We start from the raw sequence: 17,606 nt of genomic DNA on the forward strand, positions 1-17,606 counted from the left end.
TAATTAATTGAGATGGTGAGGTAAAGTAAAATTTAAGTAATAATGTACTTATGTGGCTAATACTATGGGTGGCAAAAATGTTGCTAAAATTAGCCCAGCATAGCCAAGAAGAGATTGGTTGCGACGTCACTTCGAACCAGCCCAGCCGGTGAGGCAGCAGACAACTGTTCTTCAGGGCTACAATTTTTTTTTACTCTCCTCAGACATGTTTTCCAGGATCGCCAAGCCCCAGACGGCCACGACACTTGGTCAGCTGGTTAAGAGCTTTTCCACTACAAGTGCGGTAAGAAATTGCTACAACTGTCTGGGATCATTATCAGTAATTTAAGCTCAATTTACTCACCATTATGGCTACTCAGAAAATCTTGAAAGTTTACATCTATTGATTCAGAGTATCTGTTTGAAACGTTAATGCAATTATTCATATGACGTCTGCCATCGTGAGGATAGGAGTGCTTAGCGATGAATGAATGAATCGGAATGGATGATTGGACGGGTGGTATGACCTTGAAATTTGAGAGATTGGGTGTGAAGGTGAGCAAGGGAACCTCGACATAATTGACAAGGAGGTAAAGGATTGGTAGTTCAATTATGGTCAATTGCAGTTTCATATACCCATGGAATCTTGAAATTTCCTTTTGACAGTAGACCCATCTCACTTTCTACTGCCGATTTTACAAAATACTTAATCAACGCAAATGCACTTTTCAGTACGGTACTAAGTAGATAAGGAATGGGAGTGGGGGGAGAACGGCTGAAATAATTTATTCCGGTTCCTATCTCTCTTTCATTGCGTGTTACAACCTAACCTAAGCTAAGTTAATCAGACAACCTAACCTAACCTAATCAGTCTAGTGTGGGCGTAGATTCAATAACAGAAGGAGCTACTTGCTGAACAACCCCCACTCCCAGTCCTTATGTACTTAGTACAGTACTAAAAAAAATGCATTTGCAACAATTAAGTATTTAGTAAAAACGGCAGTAGAAGGTGAGGTGTATACTGTCAAAAGGAAATTTTTAAGATTCCATGTTGTACAAAACTGCAGATTGTTCCAGATACTTATGACAAACTATTCACCAGTATTTTCTGCGGGTTACGCAATTGATCTATATAGATTGTATTGCCTGCCTCCATTTCCAAGCGTGCCATATGAGTATCAGATCTGGTCTGAAAAGTGTTGATTGAGGGAGCACTCACTACATTTTCTGGCAGCTTGTTCCAGTGGTTTATGACCCTGTGCACAGAAGTGTTACCAGTTTGTGTTTTGTTGTATCCCCGTTTGTACAGCTGCCTTGAGTGGCCCTTCACGTTATTGCATGTATTCTAAAAAAATTCTGAAGGGTTAATGTTTTCAGTTTCTTCCAGTGTCTTGTAAACTTCCACCATGTCTCCGTATCTTTTGTCATCTGGTTTTGGGATGCCAGTATTTTTAGTCTTTCCTCGTAGGTGTGAGATGAACCTAATTACTCTGTGCTATACTTTTTCAATTTTGTTTATGTTTCCCCCCTGCTGTGGAGACCACACCTGTATGGCATATTTTAGGTGGGGGTGAACGTGTTCTGTTTACAGTACTGTGGTGAAACCCTCTACTGTCCAGTTCTTGAATGTTCTTTTTGTTCATCCCAGGATAATGTTTGCTTTTGATCTCATCTGTGTGTGCATTGAATTTTAGGACATAGTCAAGTGGGGTTGGTGGAGGATTAGTGCCCCTCCCCGTAAAACAATTAACTCTAAACCGTTGGCCACCCCGTTTGGAAGACATGGCGTCTGGCAATGAATGAATGAATGAATGAAACAGTATCCCTAGATTCTTTTAAGTAATGACTTTTAAGATGTTTCCGTTGATGTCGTAAGTGTGTTTTACATTGCTTCTCCCCACATGTATGACTTTGCACATCATAGAATTGAACTTCATCAGCCATGTTTCTTTCCAGTTTACCATTTTGTGTATGTCGTCATGTATTTGTTGAAGCTTTTCAGGTGTTGCTGCCAAATTGTAAATCTTTGTGTAACAGTCAGCAAACATCTTAGTGGTACTTATCGTACTTGTGGAGTCCAACATTTTGGGGAGGTCATTTATGTAAATTAGAAACAAGAGTTAGTGGTAGGTGGTGGCGACCATCATCCACTCACTTGATGTAGTGCTGCCTACTTCTTCCTTAGCCTTTATCATTCTTTTTCCATGCCTGCCCTACTCTCTTCCTGTTTCTTCCATCTTTCCTGTCACTTCTTATTTTCTTTACTTTACAGGTGGCTTTACATTGAGTGATAAGCCAAATGGTTTCCTGTAAGCCAAGAAACCATTTACAACGCTGGGTGGTAACCATATAACCAAACCATACGTGCTCCCTACTTGTCAACAAGTGGGTTGGTGGAGGGTTAGTGCCCCTCCCCGTAAAAGAAATAACTCAAAGTCAAATGGCCACCCCTTACGGGATCATGGCGTCTGGCAGTAGGTAGATAGATAGATAGATAGATAGAAACGAGTGGTACCAGCACCGATCCTTGTGGGACACCACTGGTTACCTTTACTGGGTCAGACTCAGTGCCAGTGATACAGACTCTTTGGACTCTGTCTGTGAGGAAGTCCTCAATCCACCTTAACAGGTTTCCTCCTGTTCCTACTTTCCAAAGTTTGTATGTTAATCTGGTGTGTGGAATGGTGTTGAATGCCTTGGCGAAGTCAAAATACACCTCATCAAATGGCTCATTTGTCATTCATCTTAGAACAGTCATTTGTTGTTTCCAATAAGTGGGGTAAACATTTTCTTCCACTCCTGAACCCATGCTGGTTGCTGCAAAATACATTTCTGTCTTCAAGGGATTTCGTTATACAGTCATGTTATTTCCTCAAGAGCTTTTCCAATGATGCTTGTTAGGCTGACTGGGTGGTAGTTCTCTGACTTGCTTTTTCTGACACTCTTGAAGATTGGAGACACTGTGGCATCTTTCAAGCTTTGTGTCACTGTTACAGTCTGGTTAGAGTGGTTGAAGAGAAGGGCTAGGGACTCAACTCCTCAGCTAACTCTTTCAGTACCTTTGGGTGGATTCCATCTGGCCCAAGTGCTGTATATTCATTTAGTGCTGAAAGTTTGTTTTTAACTGTAAGGTTTTCAGTATGGATATAGCTAATAATCTTCAGCATACTCTTCTGAGTGGGAATCTAATGGTTTCACTATTTCTTCAAACATTTGAAAATAGAAATAATTGAGTTTGAGCTTTTCATGGTTGTCATCATTTACAAACACTGACTAGAAGTACTGTATGTGATTTCCTGACAATACTGTACTCTATACATCAAATATGACCTGTTGATGAAATGATTCCGTAGTGTGGGCAAAGTAACCAGACACTAAGAAGCTGATTTGTAAATCAGCTCAATGAAAAATCTAAAATAGTCTATGGCACAAAGTATCCAAATAAACGTAGAGTTTTAAAAATGTCATAAATTAATGTTGTAATGATTTATCTGTTCCATTGTATCAGGGAACCTTCATGCTTATTTATCGATGAAGCTAACAACAGGACAGTGTTAGTACTGTATTAGAAATTTAGTGTAACCAACCAGTGTAGGTTGAAGAGAGGAGCAGATGGAGAGGGATACATTCATGCTGCTGAAATATGCAGACTTCCCTCATCTTCCATCCCATCCCCCAGAAAGGTGACTGGTGAGCTGCAGGAGAAAGGTAGCTTCAACCTGTAATCCACCGGTTAACATATGGATGAACATGGGGCTACGATAACAATATAATGATAATCATTCATTCATCCATTCATCTAATCCTTTGTTGTCCCATAAGGAGCGTAGAATCCCGGGGCTGGGCAAGTTGATCATGACATTTGAAGTGAGAGTGGCCAGGTTACAGTAACAATATAATAATAATCATTCATTCACTCATTCATCTAATCCATTGTTGTCTCATGAGGAGCATAGAATCCCAGGGCTAGGCAAGTTGGTCCTGACATTTGAGATGAGAGTGACCAGCCTCACTCATCCCTGAGTGGCATTATGTGAGCAGTAAACCCAGCTACCCCTTAGATATAGGCCTGCACCTGCTTAGTCTGATTGGAGCGCCTTAATTTGGTTAACCCCTAAAACGCGGCTGTGTACGGCCGATCCCCCCGCTGTGGCGGGGTTTTAGCGGGGTCTGAGTACCTGTGGGAAAATATTTGCCAAAAATCATAGATTAACCCTAGAGCATTAAAATTTTTATGGCATATAGTACTTACATTCAGCTTTCTCCTGAGACACATGTTGAGCCTTCGTGGACTACCAAAGGACTTGTGAAGACTTGCAAAGTTGGGTAACAAAGTCTTCACTTTCACACCTCCAGAAACCCGGTTTTCTTTCTACCACAGCCTCAATCTGTCACAGTACACTTTATACAACAACGTACAGGTTGTTTGGAATCCGTATTTGTAAATAAGCACTGAAAATAAGGCTAAAATGAACGGAGCGCACGGCCAACATGCAGCGCGGTGGCGATCTTCCCGTCACTATTGTCACATTTGCCTTTTCACGACAAAAAACACGTATACTACATTATTTTCCTTCATAGGACTTCACAAACGTTCGCGTGTCACTATTACGGCCATAAAAATCACTGTCACTGCCAGTATTGTGGATCGGGACTGAGGAAGACCACCGCGGCGCGAGTTTATTCAGCCTTACGGCAGGCACTTTATTCTCGCTCCTGTCGGCCACTCGCACTTCATTTCTGTCGCTCACTTTCACTGTATCTGTCCTTTTTTTGCCTTATTCATCAGTGTCACTGTCCAGTGTTATAAAAATAATATTTTCTACACAACAAACTGTCACTGTCAGAACATAGAATAGGAACATATGCTTTCATCTTCTTACACTGGAGTGACTGTCACTCGCAATACTTGTATTATTACTATGTACAATTATTTACACCAAAAAACACTGTCACTGTCCGTGCTTTTACAAGTACATACACTAATTTACACTCATCAGGCTGTCACTGTCAGCACGTAAAAGAAAACTAAACACTATTATCACTGTCACGCTCAGTATTATTTCAAAGAATCTTACCCTTATTTTCAAAATCTACTTAGGTTGTGGTAGTCAAAGAAACATGGGTAAGCACAGAGGGGAACTTTGCACTCTTTGCACTGTAAGGAGGTGCGCCTAAAGGTTCTGTCCTGCCTGGTAGTGTGGCTGCACACATGACACCTCCTCAGTGCTTTCCCCCTCTTTGCAGTGGCTGGCAGTGGCTCCAGGCGGTGTCGCTGAAGGTAGGCCATACACTGTAGGCGGTCTGGAGGTGTGTGAGGGTGGCGTTTGGGACCTGTTGAAAGAACCTGGCTGTAACGCTGAAGCAGCTGGTAGACACAAGTCTTGGAAAATCTTCTGAGAGAGTAGTTGGCTGGCTTCCTGTTCTTGATTTTATACAGGATGAAGGCATTCAACATGCACATATCAATCAAGTGCAAGAACACCTTCCTGTACCAACGACGATTTTTCCTCAGGCAGTCAATCTCTCCAATCATCATATCAGACTTGTCCACCAGCCGCATATTGACGTTGTAGTCAATGACAGCATCAGGCTTCATCACAGGCTCGCCAGTCCTTCTGTTGACCTTCCCTGTTGCCAGCATTTCCCCCTTGTGTACTGTGGTGAGCATGTTCACGACTCTCTTATCATGCCACCTGATCGCAAGCATCTTGTCAGATTTCTTCAGGTGCACGTCTCCCCGCTTTGACTTTTCAGCCTCGGGGAAGGCAGGGTAATGTGCCCTTTTGCTTCTGACAGTGCCACAGGAGCCGACGCCGTGTTCAGAAAGGTACTTGGCGAGTTTAGGAGCGGTATAGTAATTGTCCGTATACAGGACATGATTCTCGCCAAAGTACTTTTCCAAAAGCACTTTCACCACAGAACCAGAGAATCCAAGGGGGTCAGTCTTATCCAAATCGACATTGCTGGCGGTGTAAATGACGAAGTCTAGGATGAACCCCGTCTTGCAGTCGCACAGCACGAAAAACTTGATTCCCAAGCGGTGCCGTTTGCTTGGAATGTACTGCACAAACCGAAGACGGCCCCTGAACAAAACCAAGGACTCGTCAATCACGACTTTCTTGAAAGGGCGCAGGAACCTCATAAACTTATCCTTGATCATGTTCAGGATTCCCCTCACTTTCCATAATGGGTCAGTTTGGGAAGGCTCATCATTGTTCGTGAAGTGAAGGTAAGTCATTAGCTGCCTAAAACGATCGCGGCTCATGTATTTATTGAAAATGGGTGTTGGGCACAGCTCGTCGGAATTCCAGTATTCTTCTAGCTTGTGTTTCCAGTTGTGGGGCATTAGCAACATCAATCCAATAAATACAAAAAGTTCTCTGATCGTAAGAGGCACCCATGCTGCCATCCGCGACGTGGATGGCGTGGCCGCCTCACCTTCTCCTTCGCGAACTGTAGCACATTGCCCCTCGTACCTGTTTGTCTCGGTACAGATGTGCTCCATAACCTCGTTGTCAAGGAAGGCCAACAGGTAGTCCAAGCATTCACCATCCTCGTCGACAGGGAAGTCAGCCTGAACTCCACACCCACTTTCATCAAAGGGCAGATCCTCCGGCACAAAATCTGATCCCTCTGACCAAACGAAGGCATCCAGCGTTCCCTGCCTAGACTGGGAGGTGCTGGGGGCGGCGGGGGGTGAGGCAGGTCGTGTGGGAGTGGGTGAGGCAGGCGGTGAGACAGTACGTGAGGCAGAGGCTATCCCAGGTCGTGTTGGTGTTGTGGTGGTGGTGGTGGTGGGGACATTATCACTGGGTTCAAGGTCACTCGCGGTGGCGTGACTGCCAAGTCGCCTAGTGCGAGTTTCCTTACTACGAGCTAGCCTTATACTAGGGGACAAAGTTCTAGCTCTACCAACACGAACACTTGGCCTACGAAAAACTCTAGAACGTAAAGTAGCATGTCTGCTTCCCTTTCGAGGTGGTGAAGGCGACTCAGACGACTCAGGAGACAGGGCAGCAGAGGAGGAGGACGAGAGAATGGGGCTGGGAGTACGTGGCAGGCTGGCGGTGGCGTGACGTGGCGTAGGGGACAATGGCGGTGAGCTGGGGTCACCACTTCTTTTTCTTTTTGCCCCCTTCCCATACTCAAGGCCCCTTCTCACAGGAGCCTTCCCTGCTGAGGTGCTAGGCACTGACACACACTCTTCAGGCACAGAAACAATCACTTCTGGCCCGGACTCTGCACTTGATTGTGTGTCAGACTCTGCCAGGCTGGACCACACACCGACGTCACTGCCATAGTCCATCGAGGCTTTCAACAGTTCACTGGCTATTGCAGAGTCACTTAGGCCCTTAGTAGTTCCTGGTAAGGTTTTGAAGGGGGTTGAGGTAACAAAACCCTTTTTCGGAGGGCTAGAAGGCACAGACTCGGAAGAGCTCGAGTTGGACATGGTGTCACCGTGGAAGATTCGCGTGGACTGACGCTATTCTGGGGCAAACCGCGTGAAAAAATGACAGTGTGACAACTGGGGAAACAAGCGTTTCCCAATAGCAGAAAGTGCTTGCGAGATGACGGCGCAGATTGACACGTATGAGCCGTCCGCGCGTTGCCATATCGCACGACGAGGGAGGGCTGTGCATCGGTGCGTGGGTGGGTAAAAAAAAATGATACTTGGCAACAACCGAGGTCAGTAGTACAAAGGTCAAGTGTGCTGAACGTAGCTCACGGGTGGCGGGACTGATAGACAATACCAGCTGGAGCCTGCTTGCCCGCGGTTATTCAAAATTAACTCAAATCGCAAACGCGACGATCCGCCGTTCTGCCCTTTGGGCCGACCGTCGCAAATGCGACGATCCGCGTTTTAGGGGTTAAGGTATATGGTCATCACCCAGTGTAGTATGCAAATGGTTTCGTTGTGTACAGGAAACTATTTGGCTTGTCACTCAGTGTAGATAATACTAATAATAATAATAGCAGCTCCTTTGTTTGGTCACACGGTTCGTGGTGCTGGCATCCGTCTGGTGGCAGGTAAGGAGGTGAACCAGGGAATGCACACAGGGAATGAGGCACATACCATTGCCATGGAAAGACTGGTTTTGTGGGGTATTCAAAAATGCTTTTACTTATTTTGGGGTAATTTTTATTTAATGTAATCAGTTAGGATATGAAACTCCTTAAAGTACCCCGACTTCTATTTATTCTTGCTACCTCCATTCATCATAGAAAAGACCTTTCTTATCAGAAGGTTTTATGAAGACAATATCTGGCACCCACAGTTCAAAAATTTCCCCAAAAGCTGAATGCATTCACCAAGGGAAAGTACAAATATAATTTTTTTTAAAAAGCCAGTGTATTGAAGGGCCCAGTATATTTTCATATGAATTTAAAATTAGGATTGGTTTTGTGTAATAAGATATCAATTTATTTTATGTCTCCCTTGTCATCCCAGGCCCAAAGGAAAGTAGCAGTGATGGGTGCCAGTGGCGGTATTGGCCAGCCACTCTCCATGCTGCTCAAGAACTCCCCATTGGTGACACAGCTCTCACTCTACGATATTGTCCACACTCCTGGTGTTGCTGCTGATCTTTCGCATATCGAGACACCAGCCAAGGTCACTGGATATGTGGGCCCAGAGCAGCTAGGAGTGAGTTCTGACTTTGTTTGGATGGTGGTACAGTGTGTTATAATAATATGCTAATGATCTTGGCAGAGGGTTATTGCCTACCATCATTGTCTTAAACCTGCTTGCTACTGATAAATGGATTGGGTATTGTAGGACACAGTGTTAATAAAGCTTTCAGTGAAGTAGGGCTTACATTATTGTAAATGTCACATTCATAATAATACTGTATTGAGCCACTCATGTACAAGTGCAAACAGTACTGTTGAGCCTCTCATGTACAAGTGCAAACAGTACTATTGAGCCACTCATGTACAAGTGCAAACAGTACTATTGATATAGTTTTTAATCAAGCAGTTACCATTTAAAGCTTATACTGTACACAGTCCTGAAAAGTTTGACTCCAAAGATTGTATAACAAGGCATGGCACTCTGTTTCATTCAGTATCATGTTAAAATGAATACAGATTTATATACACAACTGTACCTGCAGGACTCTCTGAAGGGGTGTGAAGTTGTTGTTATCCCTGCTGGTGTTCCTCGCAAGCCTGGCATGACTCGTGATGATCTCTTCAACACCAATGCTTCCATTGTTGCCAACCTGGCCAAGGGCTGTGCTGAGAACTGCCCCAAAGCCATGATCTGCATCATCTCAAACCCGGTCAGTAAGAGTCGGAAGGATGGAGTACTGTGTGTTCAAAGAAGAAAATGGATAATCCTCATCTATGAAAAGGTGTTCCAACTGGATGTAACCCACAATGTTTTACACCTGAGTTTTGATGGTCAATAACGAGCAGGTGGTTACTCTCTTCCCTTAGTGAGAACTAAATGGCTTTGCTCTGGACACATACACACTTAATGGGGCAGTGATTAATTGAATGGTAGAAAGATGAAATGGGTGAAGGAGGATGTGATGTTTGTGAACAAAAGGTTTATGGATGTCAAGCAGTGTGGGTTGTGGTAAGTAAAGCTTGGTGAAGGGTGATGTGGGTGACTGGGCAGTGTGGTTGAATTTGAGGTGGTCTACTGATTGAATGATATAATGTCAGTGCTTTGACAATGATCATGATGAAAATGCAGATGACTGGCTATTGAAATAGTCACGTTGATTCGACATTTTGTAGTAGTCCATTAGTTTATGATTTTCAGCAAGATATATTGTCTGATAACCCATTGAGCCAAAGGATATTGTTCATATTGTTTTCATTTTGTTATTGCCATCTCCTGGTGATTTTATACAGCTCAGGATAGATATGATATAACAGGAGTTAGATATAGCCCTAATAAACTCCTTTTGTAACAGACCTTTCCATAGTTGAATATTATCATATGGCAGCACTAAGAGTTTACTGAAAAGAATGTCACCCAGATTCAGACAGTTGAGCATTTTCATATCCTGTTTGAATTGTTTTTGACTTGTCTTTGACTTCCCTGTGTCCAGCTTGCTTTAATGTGTATTACTACCTTGATATCTCCCTGTTTGTACTCTGTAGCCTTTAAAATCTACCAGTGTCTGATATGCTCTGCATCCTCTGATATAAGCCTTGTGGCACCTCTTTTTCTCATACTTGTCTTTTGCTTATATTTGTACTGCTTTCTCAAATCTCTCTCAACCCTGCCATACTTTCCATCTTACATCTCACCTACAGAGTATTCTCTTCAGATTCTTTCCATCATGTACTTTATACCTATTACATCTTGCCTTCTTTTATTAGTAATGCATTCTCAAACATGTCTTCCCCTGGTGCACTTTTCACATCTCACTTCTTATTATGAGGATTAGCTGCCCAAATATATCTTCCATTGATGTACATTTCCTCCTTTTACATCATGCCTTTCCTTGTTACTACTGGTTTCTCAGATAGCTGTTGGTCTGCCCCTGCAGGTGTAGTGTCCCTGTAGACCTCCTTCATCCTTAAATATGCTTCCTCACCTGACAAATTCCTCCTCTTTAGGTGTGTCAGTTTCATTTATTGTGTACAGCCACTTAATTCTTGCTGTCTTATGATATCCTATTCCTGTTTAATCAGTCAGTCAGTCAGTCAAATGATGCCATGCTTCTTCTTAAAGGAATCTCCATATTGAGGTCGACCATGATACAGCGTATGGTTTCTTTGAACAAGAAGCTAAACCAAGTGGCAAAATCAGTATTACGTCTCAGCAGTTGCTGGAAACTGCTGGGGGGAAAAAAAATCCAAATGGTATCTTAAGATTTGTAACAGTGTTGAGAGAATTAGCTGAGTACAGTACTTGTGGTTGACTATCATGCCTGAGAGTGATGATTGTGCGGCAGATTACCAAGCTTGTAGCCACACTTCAGTCTCATGGTAGAATTTCCCAGGATAGATGATAGTCACCTATCTGCCTTATTCCCATTACCCTGTATTTTTTTACTACTTATACTGTATTTCTTGCTGTCTTTTATCTTGTTCTCATTAGCTGTACTGTACAGTATTGTTTCTCTCTTCTGTGTTATGTATCCAGATTTTATTGGGCTTTACTGCTCCTTAGGTCAACAGCACAGTTCCTATCGCAATGGAGGTGTACAAGAAGGCTGGTGTTGATGCAAGTCGTATCTTTGGTGTCACCACTCTTGACATTGTACGAGCCAACACTTTCGTCGCCGAGCTGAAGGTGTGGACCAGTTTTTATAAGTTAACTTATTCATTGTGATGACATGTTTTAAAATTTATTGTGGCTAAATTCAGATTACAATATTAAATTTACTTTAGTAGACACTTTTATCTCCAAAGGGATTAGATACAGCCTTCAATAAGCCCTCTAGTGGAAGACTTTTTCTTCAGGTTGAGTACAGTTGTGTGGAGGTAGCAAGAATAAAATAAGATTTAGTAATTGGACTGAAGAAGTTAACTTGTTGAGATACAAGATGCATTAGTTTTCGCATTGGGTGTAATGTAGGCGTAGGTTATTGATTGGTAAAGAATAATAACGTGGCTTCTAATCCATAATGGGGAAAATATTGAACTTGACCAAGTTACTGTGTGCACAAACACAAGAGTGTCATTCCGTCATCTGTAAATTGAAAAAAGGCAGGCTGACCCATGTTGTATGCTCTGTGTTACATGCTTCATCCATCCATTTCAGTCCCTTGGCAGTTTCTTAGCTTCATCAGCTTCATCTAAAATTTTGAAATTTGTTTGGCTTTGATTTGGAGCTGACAGTTTTGAAGCCTTAAGTGATGAATAAATGGATATGTGGCCCATTCCACTGGGCTGTCTGTTGGTTGTTCTAACTGTAGACTCTCCTACTTGGACTGGATTTTACTTAACTGATTTATTAATAGGTATAAGATTAAGAGGATGATGATGATGACAATGATGAATTAGTCACCTGCATTTTCCTGGAACAGTCTGTTGAAATAATCTTTTTGGGCTGCTGAACACTGCAGAAAACTGCTTCAAATCATGTTATCTTTGGCTTATGGTACTTTAACCCTTCGTACGCCATGCGGAGTCAGATTGACCCCAACACATTTTTAGAATTGTGCCATATAGCTGCGACCATGTAGCCACTAATTGTTTTAGGGATCTGGGAAACTATGATTTTGCTTGTATTTGGCCATTGTATAAGTACACAACATTTGAGTAGAAAGACTTATACTTTAGGAGTTAGGAAAGCACAAACTTCATTGGAGTCATCCAGTACCCTACCTAGCATTCAGTGTGTGTGTGTGTGTGTGTGTGTGTGTGTGTGTGTGTGTGTGTGTGTGTGTGTATGTGTTTAAGTTTCAACAACATTTGAATAGAAAGACTTATAGTTTAGGCATTGGGAAGGCACAAACTTCATTGGGGTCATCCAGTACTAGCATTCAGTGTGTGTGTGTGTGTGTGTGTGTTTAAGTTTCTAGATATTGTTGACCATGTCACTGAATGTTGAGATGTTCTGAACATACTGTAGATTCAGCCTAATTTTTTGTGTAATTTTATTTTCCATCCATCCATCATCCAATCCTACGTTGCCCCATGAGGAACGTAGGAGCCCGGGGCTAGGCAGTTGGTCCTGACATTTAAGATGAGAGTGACCAGCCTCGCTAATCCCTGAGTGGCATTACGTGAGCAGTAAACACCAACCACCCCTTGGATATAAACCTACACAGCTTCAGGAAAAATATATTGGTAGGAGAAGGGATCTTTATTTTGTTTTTGTTGATTTGGAAAAGGCCTTTGACAGAGTCCCTAGAGAGGTGGTGAAGTGGGCAATGAGAAAGCTTGGCTTGGAGGAGTGGCTGGTTAGGGTGGTTATGGCCATGTATGTGGGTGCTCACACCCAGGTGAGAGTGAATGGAGATTTGAGTGATGAGTTTTCCGTGAATGTTGGTGTGCATCAGGGGTCAGTCTTGAGTCCCATGTTGTTTATCATGGTACTTGAAGCCCTTTCACGTGACTTTAGAAACGGACTCCCGTGGGAGTTGTTGTATGCTGATGATTTGGTGTTGATTGCAGAGAGTGAGGGGGAGGCGGAGGAAAGGTTTAGGAAGTGGAGAGATGGTATGGGGCAAAAGGGTTTAAGGGTAAATGCAGATAAAACAAAAGTGATGATATCTAGGGTTGATGGCGGTACTGTCAAAGACGTGGGAGAGTGGCCATGTGCAGTTTGCCACAAGGGCGTGGGAAGTAATTCCATCTTGTGCGGTGTGTGTGATAAATGGGTGCATAAGAGATGTAGTGGTATCAGAGGTAGACTGCGAGATAATGCTGATTTTATGTGTACGGCGTGCCGGGGTGAGCAGGTGGAGATCGTCAGATGTGAAAGGATTGAACTTGCTGGTGAATCTCTTGAGTGTGTGGAAGAGTTTTGTTATTTAGGAGACATGTTGTGTGCTGGAAGTGGGGCTGGAGCTAGCTCTGTGGCTAGGGTGAGAAGTGGTTGGAAGAAGTTCAGGGAGCTCTTGCCTCTCCTGACATTGAGGGGGCTCTCCCTACGTGCTAAGGGGTCTTTGTATGCAGCGTGTATTAGGAGTGTAATGCTGTATGGCAGTGAGACCTGGGCAGTGAAGGAGGAAGACATTCGCCGGCTCAGACGTACAGAAATGACAATGATTAGGTGGATGTGCAGTGCGTCCCTGCGTCCAAGGCCTGGAGGGGCTGGGTTTACAATGGAAGAGTTGAGAGGTAGGATGGGACTGGAGTGTATTGGTGTTGTGATGAGGAGAGGTAGATTGAGGTGGTTTGGACATGTGGAGAGGATGGGGGATGATAATTGGGTGAGGAAGGTGAGAAGTGTTAATATTGGGGGTGGGGTTGTGAGGGGTAGACCAAGAAAGACATGGGACAAGGTCATTAAGTGTGACCTTAGGGTTAAGGGACTGAACAGGGAGGCTGCAATGGATCGTGCAGCGTGGAGAGCCGCCATTAGGTGACCAAGGCCGACACATGCAAGCATGTTGGAGCCTTTAAAAACGAAACGAAACGAAACAAGCTCAGTCCCTGGAGTGCCATCATTACCCACTAAATCACCAAGCGCCATAATTTGGTTATATGGTTACCACCCAGTGTAGTAAATGGTTTCCTGGTGTACAGGAAACTATTTGGCTTGTCACTTAGTATAGAGGCACCCATAGGCAGAAGGAAGGGAAAAGAGTGAAGGAAAGAAAGACAGAAGAGGGAGTGTAAAGTCACCTGTAGGTAGAAGGAAGAGGAAAGAATGAAGGAAAAAAAGACAAGAAGGAAGAGAGGAAAGGGCAGACACCCAAAGCAGCACTACATCGAGTGAGCGGATAGTGAGCTCCTCCACCTTCCACATGTTGTAACTGATAATACATTTATTAAGAGCATGCTGAATGAATAAGAATGATGCATCCTAAAAATATTTGCCACATTATTCATTTCATATGCTAATTTTCAGAAATTTTGAAGAAATTCATAAAAATTTTACATTCATAAAAAAATAAATAAATAAATAAAACACAAAAGGGACATACGGTGCATTGGCTCCACATGCTGGGTCCTGGGCAACCTACAGTATGTACAAAATTTAACATTTGTAACTGTGCGTATGGCTCTTTCAAGCCCCCACATGGTGTTTTGGGTTATGTTTTTCCACTCGTCGTATGAAGGGTTAAGCTCTAAAGGATTCAAGTGATCCCAGTGTGTTTTTTCAGCCTTACTTGTAGCATAATTCCAGAGTCTTAGTTTGCATAACAGTTCCCCTTTCATTGTTCTTGATGTTAATTTTCCCTGTCATCATTTTCTCTTTCCCTGTTTTATGGGCCCTATCTAACCACATGATTAAGTGGGAAGAAGGGGCCAAGATGATTGTAGTGGTGATGATTCTAATGGAAATTGTTCTCTGCAGGGTCTGGATCCCACAAAAGTTAATGTACCAGTGATTGGTGGTCATGCAGGTATTACCATCATCCCCCTCATCTCTCAGGCCACACCAGCTGTACAGTTCCCAGAAGACCAGCTCAAGGCACTCACTGAAAGGATCCAGGTTTGTTGTCATGAATGAAATATGACTTATGCCAGTGAAATATAATGTTAAAAAAGTTCACATTAAAAAAGAAAATTTTGTACAGGTATACCTTCTTATGTCACTTTTTTTATGTTCATTTTTGCTGCCAAAGTTGAAAATACCATGGAAGTATCTGTTAAAGTTTCATTGGTACCTATACAGTTGATTTGCCAGTTTCCCCCAGTTTGCAGTACCATCTGTGTGGAAAATGTGATGTTTTGAAACATTACTGACATATGACAGAGTACCACTGTATAGTTTGGTATATTTAGGATGCCAGGATGGAGGTGGTGAAGACTAAGGCTGGAGAAGGGTTGGCCACTCTGTTTGTGGTTATTAATTTTTCTGCAATTTTCTGTGTACTAGGAGTATTAAAATACTTAACAAAATGAAGAAGAAGACTGCTTTTAACAAAAACTTTAAATTTGTATTCCAGGATGCAGGGACAGAGGTGGTGAAGGCTAAGGCGGGGGCAGGGTCAGCCACCTTGTCTATGGCATATGCTGGGGCTCGCTTTGCCTTCTCCATGATCAAGGCCATGAATGGAGAAGCTGGTGTTGTCGAATGTGCTTACATCAGGTTAGCACAAAGTCCTGTTCTGGTTTAACTCAGTCAACCTCGGAATGTTACTTTTGTTTTATTTTTTTGTATCTTGTTGATTTTCCTCATTTTAGACCATGCTTTTCAAGTGGAGGGGCTCGGTTCACCCATATAATACCTGTTGTATTAGGGAAAAATTTGGCTGTGGCTTTAGTTATGTATATACCAGTTCAAGAGAAATGGTTTCAGTACCACATACGGGTGAGCATTTAAGAGGGTACATACCGGGTATGTGCCCCTGTACAGTATACAGGTATGGTATGGCATGTTAGCACCTTGTTGATGTTTGCTCAGTGATAGTCACCCCAGCACAGGTTTCATATGCACTTCTCATCCTACACCCCCAAAGTCTTCCATGCCAGTACACATGCATGAAACATTAGATAGGGGCAAGTCACCTCTGTAGTGACAAAGTAGTGCTTCTTGGCCCAGTGAGTACATGATAGTGCTGGTGCTATAAGTTATTAGTCACTGGAACTATGTCAGTGCTTAGGTGTTATATTGAATTCTTTCAGTCTAGTGGTTTAGTTTTATTTCTTTTTGTGCCACCCCCAGAGAATTTTCTTATAAGTTTGGAGAGTTTCTGAAGTGGTGCAGTAAAATACGGCTTTTATTAATACTTTAAAATGAGGTCTTTAATTAAATGCAGTTGTTGTCTAGTGGTAGACTGATTAAAATGAAAAATAATCTGAGTGAAGAGATATAAAACCTAATAACATTATCCAGCAATCTAACAACTTCATCATCTTTTCAACAGATCAAATGTGACTGAGGCCACTTACTTCTCTACACCTCTTGTGCTTGGCCCCAGTGGCATGGAAAAGAACCTGGGACTGGGAAAGCTGTCACCATTCGAGGCCAAGCTGGTGGAGAATGCACTGCCAGAACTCATAGGAAGCATCAAGAAGGGAGAGAACTTTGTGGCCAGCATGTAACTTCGATTTGTGATACCATTTTGATCCCGGTGGTTGGACTTTGAAGTGGCAAAAGAAAAAGAAGAATATTACCGATAACTTTCTGACACTGATGATTGGATTTCAAAATGGGTGGGGTAAATATTGTACAGATGTTAGCAGACACTTTGTAGGCACTATTATTTGAACTTTGAAATGGTAAATGAGAATATGTAGATATATCTACGTAGACCCACGAGTCAAGTGTGCTAACATTGTCGAACACCCCTCGTAAAACTTTGAATTCAGGTAGTGTAGAACATCAAAGTGAGAGCTTATATAATCCAAAAGTCATTTGGGAGGACGGGGGAGTACAGCACATGCAGTTTTAATACATCGTGGTGCAGAAACCGAAATTTATCCTTTTAAATTTATTTGCCCAGACAAGCAACAGTACAGTTACACTTGATGCTTTGCTTATCAAAGTGGTATTGGCAGTACAGTGAAACAGCTGATTTATTACCCTGTGTTCAGATTTGTAATGATTGTGATGCTTATGTGATGTCAAAGAAAAGAATAAGCGGCTTTGGCATATTATTAATTAGGTCATCCATCCATCCATCATCCAATCCTACATTGCCCCATGAGGAGCGTATGAGCCCGTGGCTAGGCAGTTGGTACAGTAGATTTATTTATTTATTTATTTATTTTTTTTATTAAGAATGGCTTTCAGGGAAGTTTTTTCACAAAATTTCTATCAGCTGTGTGTTATGGGCAGTTAATTTATAATATATACATGTGTTATTGTTGTTGAAATGGTACCGATATATTTTTTTTTAAAGCAATAGTATCTAACATCTCCTGCCTCCTAGCTGTCTGTGTACCGTAGCTATTATGTATGAGATGGTATGGATAAAATGGGAATTGTATGTGTGAGGAAAAGTATAATGTGTATATGTTATCAAAACTTAACATTGAACTTGTATATATAGCTATTATAATTTTTTTTTTTTTTTTTTTTTTTTTTTTTTAACATA

At 42.4% G+C, this 17,606-nt stretch overlaps 1 protein-coding gene across 1 annotated transcript; it reads left to right on the forward strand.

Moving 5' to 3' along the window:
* The first annotated feature begins 107 nt into the window (after window positions 1-107).
* On the forward strand, window positions 108-16,722 carry Mdh2 (malate dehydrogenase 2). Its single transcript, XM_080272388.1, has 7 exons — window positions 108-283; window positions 8,432-8,626; window positions 9,096-9,263; window positions 11,114-11,236; window positions 14,918-15,055; window positions 15,513-15,655; window positions 16,434-16,722. The coding sequence occupies exons 1-7, from the start codon at window positions 206-208 to the stop codon at window positions 16,609-16,611; spliced, it is 1,023 nt and encodes a 340-aa protein (XP_080128514.1). The 5' UTR covers window positions 108-205; the 3' UTR covers window positions 16,612-16,722.
* Window positions 16,723-17,606: the final 884 nt, after the last annotated feature.

Source organism: Coenobita brevimanus, chromosome 50 (assembly GCF_032717465.1).
Source record: "Coenobita brevimanus isolate Jiangsu-jjx chromosome 50, ASM3271746v2, whole genome shotgun sequence".
Taxonomy (NCBI): domain Eukaryota; kingdom Metazoa; phylum Arthropoda; class Malacostraca; order Decapoda; family Coenobitidae; genus Coenobita; species Coenobita brevimanus.